Below are 19,157 nucleotides of genomic sequence, written 5' to 3'. Positions count from 1 at the left end.
ATTACATATGCTAGTAGGAAGCTTAAAGGGAGTAAGTGCAAGTATGCAACAGTTGAGAAAGAGTGTCTAGCAATAGTGTAGGCTATTCAAAAATTCCAAAACTATCTGTATGGGCAAGAGTTTGTATTAGAAATGGGCCACAGTCCCCTTGTTTATCTGAACAAGTAACGAACTCAAAACTCATGAGGTGCGCACTTAGCCTACAACCTTACAGGTTCAGAATTCAGGCCATTAAGGGCAAAGACAATGTTGGTACTATCTACTTAAGTCGTTTGTAAATATGTTATTTTCAAATCAATAGTGTTTTATCAATCCAGTGTGCTTTTCGTTCAATACCGATATGGTAGATTGTCTACCTAACGGGGATAAAGGACCATTTGGTAGGTTGTGCCCAACCTGTACAATTGGCAAGAAACTACAAAAATTCAAATGAGAATAGTTCTTATTTTTCAGCCATAAATATATCAAACTTCTATATATTGATTTTAAGTAAATGAAATAAAACTCACATTATGTAAACAAATGCATTTAAAATGTATTTTGTTGTCTCGATACACAATATTATATCATATCAATCTGACCTTAATTTGTGCGAAAAACCATGCGAGCTTGAACAGTTTGTTGAGCTGTATGTTTCATTTGAATCGATTCGTATAGATTTAGTAGCACATATTTGACTATTTAAAATTACAGTGTACAATTGCTGTCATAATAGTTTGTCTGTAAAGTAGCAATTCGTAATATTGCATCTGTGTAGGAGTTCTCCGATAATTATAACTTCCCACGAGTATGTGTAATTGAGACCTATGTAAAACGTGTTCATTATGATTGTATAATGAGTGTAAAGTATTTTTTGTGTAAAGCCCCTAAAGCTTGTAAGTAAAACTCATGTGTACGAGCAGGTTCCAGCGTCAAAGTACGACAGTGAGGTTGCCCAGTGTGCCCTTGGAGTGTAGTGTATATAGGCCGCCACCCTTGGAACGTAAAGTCCATCCTCCAGCCTGTGATTTGAGGTGGAAAGCATGAGGCGCAACTGGACACCAGGACAACAGCAGCAATCACAATGATTTTGTTCATTTTTATAAAAAATTATCAAATATGTAAATTGTATGAAAGGAAACAAGCGATTAAGTTTTATTCAAAATTTGTAAGAAAAAGTAACTCCGCTTGACTATCTGTGACAATAACTAAAGACGGTAATTGTCAGAAGCGAATAATCCATACGGATAAGGGGAAAGAGGATAGATGGTTTATATAGATTTTAAGGACAGATGATACAAACAAATTTTATCTTTGGAGGAGACTTAATATCATGTCACAAGTTTAGAAAAGTGGATAATTCTTAGAATGTTTCCTCCTAAGAACTGGAAAATGAAATAGACTTGTAAAATATTACTAATATTTCAATAAAAAACTAATATTGGCAAATCACACTCAGTAAAGGTTTACAGGTGAAAACACATTTCAGAATATGTTAACTTGGTGATAAAAGTGTAATATAAACTTTAGAATTAGATACCGAGCCAGGTCAATTTTACGAGGAAATACAATATAGTAAAAATCACCCTATATTATATAGGCTGATTTTTACCATTTTGCATTTCCTCATAAAATTCACCTGGCTTGGTATATTTTTCTAAGGTTTATATTACACTTGTAGCACCAAGTTAATATATTCTGAAATTTATTCTCATCTGTAAACCTTTACCGAGTGTGTTTTGTCCTTTTTTTATATATATAATTTTATTGAAATATTAGTAATATTTTCCAAATCTATTTCATTTTCAAATTCTTAGGAGAAAAAAAAAATCTAAGAATTATCAACTTTTCTAAACTTGTGACATGATATTAAATCTTTTTCAAAGGAAAAAAATTGTTTGTATCATCCGTCCTTAAACCAAAAAAATTCCTTTAACCCCCCAGAACCCTTATATACCGGGGGAAGAAAAACTCTCTGAAAAGTTTACAGTCAAAATGACGGGCAATCAATAAACATGTCTTTTTAGTTTATTAATTAGATATTCATGTTCAAAATATACGCATTCCTTGTAAAAGATTGTATAAGATACAGTCCTGACCACTTTCGAATTTTAATCATTTCCGATTTCCAAGTATTAACCAATTTATAATATATAACTAGGAGACTTATTGTTCACAGAACAATAAGAGGTCTTTCCACCTTCTTTGTATTTCAAATTTGTTTTATATCTGTTTCCAAAAAAATAAATTCCATGAAAAAGGAAACAAAACTCTCTTAAAGCATATAAAAAATTAAAAAAAAATGATCTTGACCTTTAACCTTGAAGAAATGTTCAAGGTCAAAGGTCAAGGGTCACAATACAATTGAACCCATGCTTTTAAAACTTATAGTTTTTAAGTCATAAGGATAAATCGTAAGTACAAAGAAGTAAAAGGGCAATAACTCATATGAGGGGTCATCAGATCCTTTTGTACTTATACGGTGAAGACACTTAAGACATTAGCGAAGGTTTGGTGTCTCTAAGGTCTACGGTTTAGAGGGAGAAGCGATAACAAGGTTTTTTGCACAAGGTGCAATAACTTTTAAAGGGGTTATTGTTAGGGGACAAAAATGAAATCTTTAAAACAGTTTTAAGAGTACATATTAATGATGTATAGACATTAAGTATATGATAAAAGACAAAAGAGATATAAAAATAGCCAATTTCTCATTTTTGAAATGACCTTTTACCTTTGACATTTACATAATTTTAAGGTCAAAGGTCAATAATTCTTATGCAGTTGGTTCCATGTCTCTACGACTTCTCATTTTATTTTTTTTTTCATTATTTGTAAAACTCAAGAACTTCCAGGGGCAATAACTCATTGAAAGGGTCACCAAAAGGTTTCTCAATGAATCAATGAATACTTTAACAAAATCTTTCAATGTGAGTGGGGCTTCGCTCCATTTTTTTTTTTGAAAGATAATCCTAAAAGTTTGCGATAATATATATATATATACTCCCCGTCAATGGAAACGCAACACCCTATTTTTAGGATGAAAATTATATACAGGTTATAACTATGTACCAAAAAATTAGGACATCTTTTACTTTGCCAAATCAGTTATATAACGGTTGAATTAATTTCTTTCCATTACCGGAAGTTGCTCTTTATCCATCTTAAAAGAATTCAAAATTCTGCATTTTTAATAAAATTTTAATAATATCTTGGGTTTTCAAAGTTTTGAAGCTGTTAACCATAAGTATTGTACTAAAACGCCGGGATGAAATCCTTCTTTCTATAGGGAAGTAGTTGTGATGTGATGCCTATATTTCCTTAAAATTACTGAAAGCAAAAGGGGGATGTTTTAAGAGTTATGTAATACCTTCTAAAGTTTAATGATAGCATTAAAAAAGAAAATATATCTTCAAAAGTAAATTTACAAAACATGAATGCTCCATTTAAACATTAAATGATTTTTTTAATATTTGAAAGAAACAAACACCAGGTACATGTAAATCTTAAAACACCCCGCTTCCGACCATTTAATTAAAACGTGCTAGTCCGCCATATACAACAAATGTAGCCAGATTTCTACTATGCATTAGGTTTATAGACATCTTAATCTGAGCAAAATGAATATACTTGGGCATTTTTAAAAGCATTTTTCAGATACTATGGTCGAATTTTCTCTAACTTGGTGTAGTGTAGCAACTTTTGGACTTCCGGTCAAGAAACTTTCATTTATGCTATTGAAACACATGAGCCTGATGAGTAGTTGTATAGTGTATATTTGCATCTGCACTTTTTTTTTCTTTATTTTGAGAATTTTTAGCATTAGCAAGGAAAATAAATCATTTTGAGGAAATATAGGCATCACTTCCGGTAAAGAAAGAAGGATTTTCTCTCCGGCCTTTTAGTACAATACTTATGATTAACAGCTACAAAACCTCGAAAACCCAAAATATTGTTAAATTGTTTTATTAAAAATGCAAAATTTTGATTTCTGTTAAGATGGCTAGAAAGCAACTTCCGGTAGTGGAAAGAAATTCATTCAACCGTTAAATAATTGATTTGGCAAAGTAAAAGTTGTCCTAACTTTTTGGTACATAGTTATAACTCGAATACATGTATAATTTTCAACCTAAAAATAGGGTGTTGCGTTTCCATTGCAAGTGAGTATATTTTGGTTTACAAAATATGGAGGAAAGACCCTCATACCTTAAAAATACAACTTTATGACAAAACATTCGCATCTTTCCGAGAAATACATCAAGTCCATTAAGAAAAGGGTCATATCACAAACATGATTTAAATGCCATTACAACACATGAGCCATGTAGAGTAGTGGTTAGCGCGTTAGTTTCAAAGCAGTCTGATACTTCGGTATTTTATTGCTGGGGTTAGAATCCCACTAATACCATGGAATATCTATATGAATGAATTTTTTTAAAGTGTTTACTTTTTCTCAGAAAATGTTTTTTTTTTCCTCAAAATTTCATAAATTTCAATAATGAGATGTAAATTTAAATAATTTAATTCTGGTTGTAACGTTGTATTTGATTGGAAAAAAAATTCTTTTATATTGTATAAAATGGGTTGCCTACGTCACAAGGACTTGCGTCAGAAACGTATTAATCCGCCTGACGTTACATTCAAATTTTGTACAAACTGAAGTCATTTTGTTGGAACAATCATCTTTTTTTCTTGCATCATATGAATGAAAATTAAATTATAGGGAATGAATTTAATAGCTACCTATTTTATACGGTATAAACTGGGTTGGAACAGTTTACGCTTTTTTATAAACCGCTTCGCGGTTTATAAAGCGTAAACTGCCCCAACCCAGTTTATACCGTATAAAATGGGTAGCTATTAAATTCATTCCTTAAATACTGAATTTACATATCAAATGTGATTTCTAAATGTCGGACGCTAAAGGCATTCTGCCCGCCTTATTGGCCCATCTTCTTTTATCGTTATGAACTTAAAGTAAATTGATTTAAAAAGATAACATTTTAAATATACAGCTGTATATCTTCTTACCTAGTTTTCTGTAAGCTTTGTTGTCTATGATGTAAATATCATTGTGTGGATAGAGGCCAATACAGGATCTCACGATGTCAGGTCTTGCGTACAATCCGTATCTCCAGAGCCATGTCACGTGATCTACACTGTCCCGTAAACTTCTTCTGAATTTAACATCCTTTCCTTTTTTTCTTAGATCCATTAGAAAATCTTTTCGCTTAGCTTCACCCTTCTTTAGCATTTGATTTGAAACATTCACTATAGAAAAATATGACTGGACATTGTTACAAGGTTACATTTATTATTCAACCAAACTTTTAATTAAGATTATAGATATACATTAAAGTACTGTAAAAGCACAACTATTCTCGGGGGATAAAATTTCGTTTATTTCGTTGTTAATAAAATTCGACGAAATTAAATCCCACACGAAATTTTATCTGACTATATATTGAATAGGGTTAGTTTCGAAACAACGAAAATAAATGCACATGAATTTATTTTTGATGACAAAACAACGAAATTTAATGCTCACGAAAATTTGTGCTTCTACAGTATACAGACGATAAATGCCTTTTGTGTACATTTTTTTAAATTTCTTTTTCCAGATAAGCATTGTTTGTAACCTTTTTTGAAGTCAATCACTGTTCACTATTTCCACCTTTTTACCCTATTTTTATCAATCTGTGGAATTTTATTTATCAATTAAAGGATTTTTCATAATCTGAATCTAATTACATTTTTTTTCATTGACTTACATATCTGGCATATCTCAGGATATATATTCGTGTCTTCCATTGTGACGTGAGTCAGTATGTTCATCTGTAGACGATGTATCAGTAAAGAATCACAGCCAACACCAATTACACACCTTTCTCCAGATTTTCTGTTGTAGCCCTTTGATCTCAGGTACGCACTGGCTGTGCCAGAGTTACTGTACCAGAATGGTATATCAGTGTTCATTGATGATACCCTATCCATTGTTTTATCCCTTGTGTCCTTCGTTAGCTTGTCCTGATCTTCCCAAAGGTATCCATAATCAGGTGACTTCAGTCTGTTCAGAGTTCGCTGTGCTTCCTGACTTGTTACAGGATTCATATTAAGGTACACTTCCTGTTTTACCCCAATAAGCAAGTCCAGCAACTCTGTGTCATTGAAGTTAGGAGAACTGGAGTCAGAACACAGAAAACAGAATAACACTGACACCTCGTCATCCGTAAGTATGGAGAATCGATCTAGAAATTGTTACAAACACATTATCAGAAAGTCAATATGAATGCATACATGTGTATACGGATGAGAGCAAAGAATACCGGTAATCAGAGAAATGTTTTGAGATTAGACGAAGAGATGGATTTATTATTGAAGAATAACGCCACTGGAGTAAGTCTAGAGATGCTTCAAAAACTATGGAAGTCTGATTGTCTAAAGGAATAGGACAAATCATTTAATAGTGATACCATGCGGACTGGATCGAATCTCAATGCCACGAGAAATCAGAAAGCAAATCAAGCATTAATTGCCCCCAAAACAAAATCTACATCGCCATTACACTCGTTTAATTACTCGAAACAAAATTCGCCCCACTCCTTTCCAAAGAAGCCAAAACTTTAAGAGAAATTGCCAACAAGGAATTAACCACCTAGAAAATAATAATCCCAATCACTAACAGATTAATAGACGGTACAAACCCTCAAACATTTACAGAAAAGGAAAAAACAACTTTCATCGAACATGATGTGCGGCGCTATACATGTATTTTCGGGGACGGCAAGCCCTACCAAATACAGAGGCACATATCACAATTATATCAACAGGCAAGGCAAGTCTAGTTGATGTTAAGAAAATAAATAAAACGTAGGAAGCAATAGAATTTGATCCAAATGTATTTAATCTTTTAGATATGATATTAACTAAAGCAGAGATAAAGTTATTGTCTAAAGGCTTGAAATATACACCCACCCCACTTAAATGTATGAATAACCAAGAACTAAAAAAACAAACTTTAAGGAATACACAATGCCAATACGACAAAGGGAATACTTTTACATGTACAAGGATGACGACAAACCAACGGGAGATAGCCAAAATTAGAAACAAGAGGACCTGGTAAAAATACATGTAAATTTCTCTTTTTTTCAAAACGAGGTAGAAATCGAACTTTAGATTTGGTATGTGAAATCTTGGATAATATTACTGTAACCTCCCTTATACTAACAAAGATATTAGATCTAATCTCACAAACGAAGAGCAAAAAGCTTTAATGGCTTACATAATGACTAAAGTGTCGCTATCAAAGAAGCCGAGAAAGGAGGTGGAGGAGTCATCATGAATAAAACACATTAGGAACGACGTAAGATTTTGAATAAGTCACAGGACCCCAACTACTATGTGAGTATTATTTCAAAACAAGAAAAAAATCTTCAGCAAATATAAACAACTTGTCGGTGGGCTATCCTCGGGAGATATAACTACCTAAGAGAAAGGCTTTCCCAAAAACGTTGATAAAAAATTACGGATTGCCAAAAATACATAAGTCATCTGCAAAATGTTCAAGCTCAGAAAAGAGAATATATTTGCTCTTTCATCCTGAAGATCTCTTTTTTCGGCCAATTGTAAAGGGCCTAATTGTTCAACTCGAAGACTTAGTCACTTGTTAGACATTGTATTAAAGCCTTATTGTGAAAGGGTTCTCAGTTTTGTAAGAGATGATATAGATTTTATCAACCCTACTGAGCATATTCAACCTTATTAAAACGAAACTGGTGTAAATCTCCGTTGTGAATTTATACAAAATTATATCTGTGGAATTTTGTATTAAAAGATTTAAATACCGGACTGAGAGATGCCAAACTTACTACAGAATAGTTTTGAGCAAGAATTCATCTTAGAAGGATTAAGAATTATACTTCAAAGCAATACATTTGCCTTTGGAATTGTGCATTTTATTTAAACCAAAGGAACAGCTATGGGATCAAAAGTGGCTCCTACGTATACCATTTTTACTTTGGCATATCTCGAGCAAAGACTCAATCAATAACTAGTCATCTAATGGGAAAAAGAGGATACTCAAGCAATAACATCAAAGTTGAAACCACTTTTAGATGATTGTTTCATTCTATGAAATGACAACATTGAGAGATTATCAATTTTCCACCAATTATTAAACGACTTAGATTCAAACATTAAATTTTCCATGGAAAGCATCAATACAAAATATCTTTTCTCGACGTTTTTGTCATCAAAGAAGAGACCAAACTTTCATTGGATATCTTCTACAAATCAACTGACACCCATCAATATTTACATTCTGGTTTCTGTCCCCCTAACTACACAGAATCAGCAATTCAATGCATTCTTGCCAGACGTTTACAGTGGCTGCAGTATTAATGTTGACAACTTACACGAACGATAATGTTATACGAACTATTCCGAACGCCTACCGCACGATTAAATCAGTTACCGAACGAACTTTCATAAGCACAATTCTACACGTTACACGATCCTACGTTAATGCTAATGCAAAAACACGATTCTTCACTCATATAGTTCAAAATATTTAGGAATCCATATGTTCAAATCGAAATAAGGCTTAATACCAATTTTAGATTTCAAGAATAACCAGTATTATTTCATAGACTTTGAACAAGTTGAAAAAAGAAAAAAAAGGAAATGAATATTTCTGGCACTAAATACATGTAAGACATTAGTTTAGAATATAGATGATTTTTCAGTTAATTCCCCGACTAAAAAAGGGATTTTATTTCGTTATGATTCAAATATTCATTTTATCTTTTGATTTCTTGTGTTTTGATTGAAAGAGAACACGTTTTTAAAAAAGTTTACACATCGATAAAATTTTCAATCAGAAATACATTCTTGACCAAACTTCTAGGTTATCGTATAAACGATGAAAGCAGTTATTCCTGGTCTGTTTTTGCCGAATTTTGAATACAAGAAACTTCCAATTTAATGAATTAAAACAAAACTGTCGACAAACTGGACTGACCCGCTGCCGGACGCCAGGAAAGTGTTTATGTCACTGTCCGATCACGAGTGTGAATAATAAAAATACCCTGATTTCTCGACGTTCATAATACGAAGCAAATCAGCTTAGTTTGTATCAATGTAACAGGGAAAAAACGTACCCCAAACTCCTGCCTTAAAAGCATCAAATCACATCAAATATTACTTTCATTATTCTTCCTTAATGTTTAAAGAAGGTGTCGTCGGTCTGCAACTTTCGGTCTTGAGTGTTGTCATTAAAGTCAACATGGCCATAGTCAAGGACGAACTATTATGAAGTAAAATGTCTCATACTATTAGGATAATTGTTGACTAAAACAATTTTCGATTAGTTTTCATACATTGTACGTTAATTTATTGTTTTGACAATTTAAAATGAACTCTTTCAAAATTCACTCGATTATGTTTCCTCGCGTTATAAAGAATGAATCGCTTAAACGTCCACATTTGGCCTCCCGATAATTTACAAAAAATAAGTTCAAAGATTTTCTACATATTTTTGTCTCAATCTTTTCATCAAACATTGTAGTTTATTAATTTCATTTTCGATGTTCACTTACATGCTCTGTAATTGGGTATTTATCTGATTAATATAGCAGGGGTACCTTGTTTACATCGATTTCCCATAGACTTTAGGCCACACCCCCATTTTGAAAGCCCATTTTTTATATGAGCGCATAGATGTTTCAAGTTGTACTAAATAGGGTAAATGTAAAGAGTTAAACTTGTCATTTTAATTCATGAAAGAAATTGTAACAGTCGTGCGCTCACATGTTATTTTCCAAAAAGGTGCAAAATCACGGGTACCTGTCCCTATAGTAAAGGCACCTTGTTTACAAATTTCAACCCACCTTTGACCTCATGAATAACAAAGCATTGAACACGTGACTCAAATCTATTCACTCTAATGCTTTGAGCAGATCAATGCGACATCGTGTCCAGTGTTGCAAGCTATCGATGGTCAAATCCTTTTCAAATGGTAATTAGAATTTAAAGTACCCTGGGATAAAATTTCTTTAAAGCAGTATATATATTTAATACTTTATAACATTTTTGATTTACTTGTTATTTTAGTCAATTTTGCTTGATTTTTTTCGGTATTTATCAATTTGCCTTAAAGTTTCTTCTTAAGTATACATGTACATCACATCAGTGTTACGTTCATTGACTCTTAGAAGATGTAAAAAAAAATCGATCGTTATTTGAAAAATATCAATTTATCATTTAGAAAATAATGCGTAATTCCAATTAAAGAAACCTTACGGAAAAGAAATTGAAGTGTCAGGCATTAAAAAGATTTATATATCGAAAAAAAAGCATTGCACAAAATGCACCCCTAAATGTAATTAAATTGAGAGAAACCCCAGGTTTCTTCTGACGACACTACAAATGTTATAATTTTTTACATCGGCACAAAATCTAACAACAATGAAAGATTTAAATATAAATATTACTATGTAACAAAAAAAAATCGAATGAAAAAGGGCGTATTTTTTTTGAAATGGTTTATTATTTATCTCCCTAGAGGACGAGAATTTTTAAGCAATGCAATCTGGACTGTACAAACTACACTTGTCTAACGCTGATGGGTTTTCTAACACTGATGGTTTTTTTTAATATCCATGTAGCAGCGATAATATTGACGTATAAGTTAAGTTTAATTTTCACTTTCTTGCGAATTTATTTTTCATACACATATTTTTTTACCTCACAATTCAAACGTATTTGTTGAGGCACACCAATTTCACAAAATTATATGTGTACATAATATGAAATAATCATTCACGTGAATGTAATATGCTTATTAATCATAAGCTTTAATGGAAAGGGGCTTTTAGGTGTCATTTCATCATAAAACGTAGTACAATTCGAACACACGCTAATGTATTCATACTAATCGCACGCTTGATAAACGCCCCGCCTTCTCATTCATATGCTAACTACAATGGCCTATATATAGCCGTAATGGCGAAGTTTTACAGTGAAATATGCGATTTTTTTTCATCGATATCATGTATATATTGAAAGTCTCTTTCCTAAAATATCCTTAATTAGTATCTATACAGACCATACTTGAAGACTTTAGCTACAAGATAATAATGTTCTTATTTAAACGGGTAAAATTCTGCATTTAAAAAGGGGCGAGATTGCAGTGTTAAGAGGATTCATTCTTTTCCTACGCCGCACAGAAATACCGGTTGGTATGGAGGTCTCTAAGAGAAATAATTTAAATAGTTCTTAAGATATATCGGAATTATAAGAATTAAATGTTCTATTTGAAAAAAAAATTATCGATATGTAAACTCTTGACATTTTACTCACAAACTTAACATAAAAGTTTTTCTCACTTTAATTTAGTTTGTGAGTAAAATGTCAAGAGTTTACACATTAATTAGTTTCTGAAAGAGAACGTTTAATCCTATACTATCAAAATATGTACATGAAGATGCACCGTAAAATTTAATATAGTTGGATTAAATAAAAGGCAGAAAAGGGGGATATGATTTTAAAAAATGGCAGCATGGAATGAAGTAAATTACAAGATATTTCCATGCAGTGTTTGATTCCAGTGATTTATTATTTGTGAATCTCTAGGAATGAACTTCCCATTTATTTAACACTATTTTATTTGCAGAAGTTTTAAAAATCAATTAAAATTAACCTTCAGAGATTAACACTGGTTAACAAAACCCCGAAATCATTTCATGTGCATTCGCCGACTTTATATTTTTGTTAGCATTGAGAAATGTTTATTTATTTGTAAAAATATTAATTTCGGTGTATTAAAACAATTTGAAAATATCATGACCAGTGGTAACAAAGATGAACATCAGAGAAAAAATTGTTAAGCATTATATAAGTACCGTTAAATCACATTAGGTCAGGCTATTTGAGGCAAACGTAATATTGTACTATATTGGTTATTTTTTACAAGCGATAATTAGTTTGTTCTGCATTCCATTATAAAAATTGCACTCTGTACATTTTATTTGCATTTTTTAAAGACAACGAAACGCCTCTTTTAGAAATAAAGAAGATGGGCGCATTTGGCGTGTGATCTGCAGGAATCATTTGTACGAAACATTTAAGGTTTAAATGTCTATGATTTGGTTGGCTGGATACATAGCTGGTCAGACCTTACAAACAATTCCAAAAGGTTTTTTTCATTTAGTTTGAACGACCTTGTGTGATTGAAACATTTATGTCCGTTTTTCCTAGGGGCGGGTATTAAAAAATAGCAATGTTTCAAAAAATTAACATCTAAATAATTTAATGCATAGAAACTTAAGCTTGATACGTGTTTACATGTCACAGTTCATTATAGAATAGAAGATCGGAATTGATTTCGCTCGAGAACTAAACCGAACCAAAATTTATAAACATCAACATTTTAATACATCAGCAGATGAAACGAAAGTGACAAAACAAATGGTTGTTTGCATGAAAAAAAAATTAACGCCCCATTCCAGGCTCGAACCAAAAACTTTCTGCCTCAAGTGCAATGGACAGGTAACCTAACTTACTGAGCTATCACCGCTACACATTTACCGTAGACTTTAAAATGACAAAGAAACACCACATGAACACATTTGGATTTTTTGGTGAAAAGTTCATTTTTCGTGGTCTCTGGGTCTTCTCTCCATTTTTAAAAAATGTGTATTTGTTTCTTTGGATTAGAATACACACAGATAATGATTCAAAATCATGGAGAGAAGACCCAGAGATAAATTTTTTTAAGAAAAACATGTTTCAAAATGTACAATTTTGTACCAAATGTCTGATATGGCCATTTTTCAAGTTATTTTTTAGGAAATCAAAGCTCAATTTCGGGAAAATATTTTACGTTTCTGTCGCACAGGAACTAGATCAATAAAATAAATGTCAAAATTTCATGTGACATGTCGATAAAATTTTCACTTTTCAATTACGCCCAGATTCCTGCCGAAAGCCAATCTAAAGCGCCCTCGTTCTTTCCGATAAAAACTTACAAAACAAAATTTACACGTTTCTAAACGCACTTTCACGCACGATTAAAACCGCAAACGATTGAGTCCGATACATGCAGGATCGCACATGTTACACGAATGATGTCTGGTGTAAAATAAGAAATACCAAGAACGCGCTTAATACTTCCCTAAACTAGCCCAAAGTTACTCAAAGTGCTAATGCACTAATTACCTACTGTTAGAGACCAAAATCAGTTAATAATTAAGTTTATTTTGTTTTAATTAGGAGGAAATTAATCATGTTAGAACTGCGCAGCTACAGCATTCACGAGATGAAAAATGCATTGAATATAGTGTTAGTTTGATTTATTGATAATATGGCTACAACCATTTGTTTCGCTTTTTTCTTGTAATTATCCATAATTCTTGAAAATTTGATTTTTCATATGGGTGTCTTCCTGAGGCCATGTGTTTATTTCGTCCGCCATTCCTCTGTCACACAGAGTTCGAATAGCATTGGTTTTAAAATAAATGCGACCATAATAACATCAAGACAAGAAATTACTAAGTAATAATCATTAGATTATATAACTTACTACTTTATTTGTTGCATCACATCGTTTGATGAATGAAAAAACGTGATTTTAACCTCACTCTAGCAAATCGGGAAAAACTGTTCTGTTTACAGCTCGAGTTTCCTCGATAATATCATTCCACTGAGCACGTGGTTGGCATGTGCATATATCTGCTGTGGATAGATGCGTTTATTACCATGATTATATTTAATTTTTCATGGAACAAGTCTTGATGATTTGTTGGTTTCTTTAAAACTCAAGAAAAAAGATAAAACATGTCCTAAACATATGTGAATACGGTGGGTCTTTTTCCTGTGGCGATAGAAGTTATTTTCAAATGGGGCACTGCAAGGAGGATGCTTAGCATTTAATTTGAAAATGTTAAACAATATGCGGTGCATGAAAAACAAATTGTAATATATTCGAAAAGTTGGTACATGTGTCTATTTTGTTTAGCAGTTAGAAAGAAAAATTAGGCAGTTATAGGATTTCCTTCAGGCACCTCACATAAATAGCTAGATTGTTTGCAACGAACCACACATTGTATGGAGTAACGTTTGGACATAAAAACACATCATGTCTCATTATGTTGACAACATTGTTAGCTCTCGCTCATAGAACATACGAAGCTTGATAAAATATATTGAGTTGTTTGTTTGAAATTTAGAAGCAAGCATAATGTTTGCAAAGAAAAGTCCATTGCATAAGCTATGTCTATCACGCAAAAAAATGAGAGGCTAAACCCCCCCCCCAAAAAAAATCCTTTGTTTGTTTTTCAAAATAGTGCCAAAGATTCAAAAATTTTGCATTACTAAGTATGTGATGGAACATGTACTAGCCTTATAAGACAATTTGTTATAAAAATATTTGGTTGCCCTCTCTCCCGATCTATTCCTAGAAATGGCCCGACTCATTTTTTTTTTTTACATCCTATTACATGTTGTTTTTTTCTTCCGTCAACGAATATGTTTAAAATTTTAGGAATTTTTTTCTCACCTATAACTACGGACCCAATAATTTTTTCTTGAGTTGAGAAGACCACCAAACGTCATTTTAAAGATGGTATAAAATATTTATTAATGTTGATTTTTTTCTTTACTCTGTAAAATTGTAATTTTGACAAAAAGGGCAAATAGAAAAAGTTTTTTTATTCATTAAATCTCCTAACCCACTCTGAATGATTTCATTCCTTTTCAAATGTTGCTCCGCTAAAATCAAAATTGTAAATGTTTATTTGACAGAGTATACGAGGGTAAATCAAAAAGTAAACGATATATCTTAGGTATTTGATAGTTATATTATTGTTGAAATATTCAAGTATTTTTCAAAGTGTAAATTGGAGGTCTGTGATAGCATATTGCTTAATTAAAAACACATCCCTTTCCAAACTTGCTAATATATCACTGGGCAATATAACAAGTATCATATTTAACCATCTGCTTTCCTTCACTAAAACGATCTATCCAATAATTGATTGAATTTGTAGGAAGTTATTTGTCTTAATAAACTATGAACAAATTCTTATATGCTACTTCAAAGGCATTTTTAAGATATACCATAAATATTTTAGTCGTTTCTCTCTCCACTGAGGCAACCATTTTTCGTCACAAGTACCTGCATAATGACGTCATTATGAGCAAAACTTTATTCAGCATATGCTATTTTATAGAATTTGTGTTTGGCTATGTGTTCACCAAATTTGTTTCTTAAATCTGAATTGTGGTTTTGTAGATATAGAGATAGTTTACGAACTTTTTGATCACCCCTTGTACTAGTAGGTACTAAATCAAGGTCATTCATATCGATTTTATGTGTTTAATTTCTTTGTGTTTCATTGGTGATAATTAAAATTTTGATATATATTATAAGTTACATGTACGTGTGGCAAACTTACAAACTTTTAATTCTTAACTTTGATGGTGCTCATTTTTCCTTACCTGGAATCAAAGAGTTTAAGATTTTTTCTTTGATATCAATAAGTACATTATTTAACAACTGTTCGATAATAATACTAAATAAGATACTTCGAGCCATACTATAACACATTTCCTCTTTTAAAAGTGTTCATACTATTTGAAATATTTTGCAACTGTAATTCTCTTGTACATTTAAAGATTGTTACAATGAAGCGCATTGAAGTGGTAAAATTTTCCGTTTGGATGAAACGTTCTGAGTCATGTTTTGAACGTCAATTACAACATAATGACACGCCCATATATTTAGAAACGAGAAAGAAATATTTGTCGTAATGTTTTAGGACACCCCATTCTTTGCGACAAGCAATATGAGTTAGACTGAAATGGAGCTTTTAAAAAAAATAGAAGAGAGAGTTAGAGACTCTCCGCTTCTGTAAAACATAAATTGCAATGAATATGTACATATTTTTGAACTTATCATGTCTATTGAAGTTACGACAACACATGTTTCGGTCGAACACGTGTTTACTCGGTGTTTATTTAGACCGTCAATTTGATTGGCTATTATATTTATGGAAAAGCTGTTCTACAGTTATTATAATAAACAAATCGACCGTTTTATCCATTTCTAAAGAAATGGGCGTGTCATAAGATGACAATAAACGTTCTAAAGATAGCTCAAAACGTTCCATTCGAACGGAAAATTTTACCACTTCAATGCGCTTCATTGTATGTCCCTCCATATTAAGAAGAGTTCTGGAAAACAAAATTTTGTGCTAAAAATAAACCACGTGCTGCTATCCATGAACTACTTTCATGGTTCTTTACACTCTTTTTGAAGACAACGATACCTTGTTTTGAACTTGAAATTATCATTTAAAAGTGCAAAATTTAGACATTTTCTCAACAAATGGTTGTAGAGGGAACATTGATGCACAGTTTGCATATTTTTTTGGATTTTTTGAGGCTCTGCTGAATTCTGTAGCTGCGCAGTTCTAAGGAGCATATCAAAAGCATTTTTCTGCAAAAGTATAGATTATATATGCACAACGTGCATTCAGTTATGAATATTTATTGTATTTTTATCATAAGGACTTAAAATTTGATCAAAATATCATGTATTTTAGCCATTTGAAGAAATGTTTACATTTTGTTCTCACAGCACTAAAGGTGGCCGTACATCCCCCTTAAAAATGTACCATTTTGTACCAAATGTCTGATCCGGCCAATTTTCAAGTTATTTTTTAGTGGATCAAAGGTTAATTTCGGGAAAATATTTTCCTTTCCTGTTGCACAGGAACCCGATAAATAAAAAAAAATTATAAAATTTCATGTGACATGTCGATCAAATTTTCACCTTTCGATTACGCCCAGATTCCTGCCGAATGCCAATTAAAAGCGCCCTCGTTCTTTAATGCAAAAGTTAGACTTTTATTAACTTCTGAATTTCTAGTGTTGTATTAGTTTTTTCAAGCACATGGACGTTTAAATCTTTTCATAGTTTTCTTCTTCAGACCTGTGTTTTAGGATTGGATTGATACCGGTATAAGGTGGATTAAACTTCACTGACCTAATGTCAGTCACCTTCGATGTGAGTGTGTCCTTACGGACATTTAATTTAGCACTCATGGAGTCGAAAAGACATGCTTAATATGTTTTTAAATATTTTGCATTGAAATATCTGTTGCCTTCAGGGATGCGCTTTTTAGAGATATTTATTGAATAGTTTAACTCTTTCACAGAATACAATATAAAGCAATTTGCCCTAAACTCACCAGGATTTTGCCTATTAACAGAGATTATTTAAATTTTTTATAGGCTTGACCACAAAATCATAACACATGAAATCAGTAGGTAAATTCACGTTTCTGAAACATTTTCTTCGTAAAAACAACATATATAACAAACTTTATTCATTTGGAATTAATTGGTGAATGGGCAATGGTATACTCTTCAATATATTAATATCCACTCGATCCCACAGCTATTTACAAGACTTGTTATGAGTTCAGTCAACCAAAATATTTTTCAGTGAATTTGGGGAAAACATTAACATTATAATGTGAAATGTGAGCCGGAGTGAAAAAAATGTGCATGGATGTTCTAAACCTCAGTTTAATTCAATGACTTGTAGGCTTAATGATCAGATCTATGTGTATTGCCACTAACTTACATCGTACTCATTTCATACAGTGGAATGTAACTTCACGAAAAGAAAAAAAACAATAGATTTATTCATCACTTTCTATTTCAATCGATTGAACACCCTAATGATCACCATGACACGACTGGTGTTGTTAGAGCTCATAGTCTCTATGAATAATGAAAACGTACATTGGCTCTTGACCAAATTAATCAAACTGTTAATGTGTTATATTCCTTCTTAATTAAATAATATTACAGTATTTGTCTCCATTTCCCATGTTATGTGTATGGATTCTATTAGATTTGTTGAACCTTCAATTGCAATTGTGAAAAGATGATCTTAGTAAAACTTCATTGCAAGAAAGAACTAAAATTATACTTGTTCAACTTGTTTAAAGATTCGTTTTCAATGCATTTTTATTAGCCTTCAGTAGTTTGAGAAGGTTTTGTAAAACTGGGTTCAATTAAAGGACAGTTTTGGTGATGTTGGTCAGGTGTCGCTTTTGACCAAAAAAAAAAAAAACTACAGATGATGGACAAAGAATAAAAACTCTCATTTCACAAAAAATCCACAACCACTTCAATGTCGTTCTGAAAAGATTTGAGGTCATGCTGGTTTTGAAAGATCAATGGTTCTAGCTATTTTACTTAAATTTTACAAAAAAGTAATACTTTGAGGTCCATGCAGCAGTTTTTAAACACAACTTCGACTTGAAATAATGATATATATATTTGCTTTCTTGGATCTGTTTGTTTTTACAACAATTTTTTTTTCATAACGACAATCGGGAGTAAAAATGATTTTTCACAAGTTTGGCATTGTTAACAAGCAGTCATGAATCAGAAAATATAACTGCAAATAGAGAACAACACAAAGTAAAAAATTGCAAAAATATGAAATGTGTCATCAAACACTAAACATTTTTATGAATATGCATGCTTATAAAAACCTACCGTCGTAATCGGCTGGAATGACCACTGTTTCGTCATTTTCACTGTAACGCTGCGTTGCAGGATTCATGACGACATTCCTAGCCAATAGTTTTCGAATAGTTCGTTTGTCGTGGAGCAGAAGTGGTTGTGCCAAATTGATCGGAAGTGGAACATCTCGCTTGACCAAAATGGCCTGCTGGTTACACTTGACAATTTGAGGTAAAGTAAACTGTTGGACAATGTCCTCAGCTGTAAACGACTGGGTGCTCCATTGCGCCCTGGACTGCTCCGGATCGTTGTTGTTCTTCTCTCTCCAGGAATTGGTCCGACTGTGTGTGGATCCGTTCATCATGTCTATCTGGAAATCGAAATCATTTATGTGATTTAGCAATTAAAACAAACTACCCACGTCTGAAAGATTCGCTCCACTTAGAACGCACTTTTCAAGTGCCCTAGTCGGATCGATGCCTTGTTTAAAAACCACTATGCAAAGTAAATTCTTTCCAATAGGCAATCCTTGGATATAAATAGTAAAGTAAATTACATTGAGAAAAGCACCAACCTTGTCTTTCCAGTTTGCATTCAGGGACAGTAAACACGGAGCGATGTTTTTATGAACCGGTCCA

General features: G+C 32.4%; 1 protein-coding gene across 1 annotated transcript; it reads right to left on the bottom strand.

Annotated features, from left to right (window-relative positions):
• Positions 1–352: 352 nt before the first annotated feature.
• LOC134231175 (uncharacterized) lies at positions 353–19,157 on the bottom strand. The gene is made up of 5 exons (XM_062713098.1): positions 19,094–19,157; positions 18,553–18,889; positions 5,748–6,224; positions 5,008–5,247; positions 353–396 (listed from the first exon to the last, which is right to left on the bottom strand). The coding sequence occupies exons 2-5, from the start codon at positions 18,881–18,883 to the stop codon at positions 353–355; spliced, it is 1,092 nt and encodes a 363-aa protein (XP_062569082.1). The 5' UTR covers positions 18,884–18,889; positions 19,094–19,157.

Source organism: Saccostrea cucullata, unplaced genomic scaffold (assembly GCF_032062105.1).
Source record: "Saccostrea cucullata isolate Sc308-1 unplaced genomic scaffold, CSIRO_AGI_Scuc_v1 ctg9780, whole genome shotgun sequence".
Taxonomy (NCBI): domain Eukaryota; kingdom Metazoa; phylum Mollusca; class Bivalvia; order Ostreida; family Ostreidae; genus Saccostrea; species Saccostrea cuccullata.
This window is presented reverse-complemented; position numbering and strand designations above follow the sequence as displayed.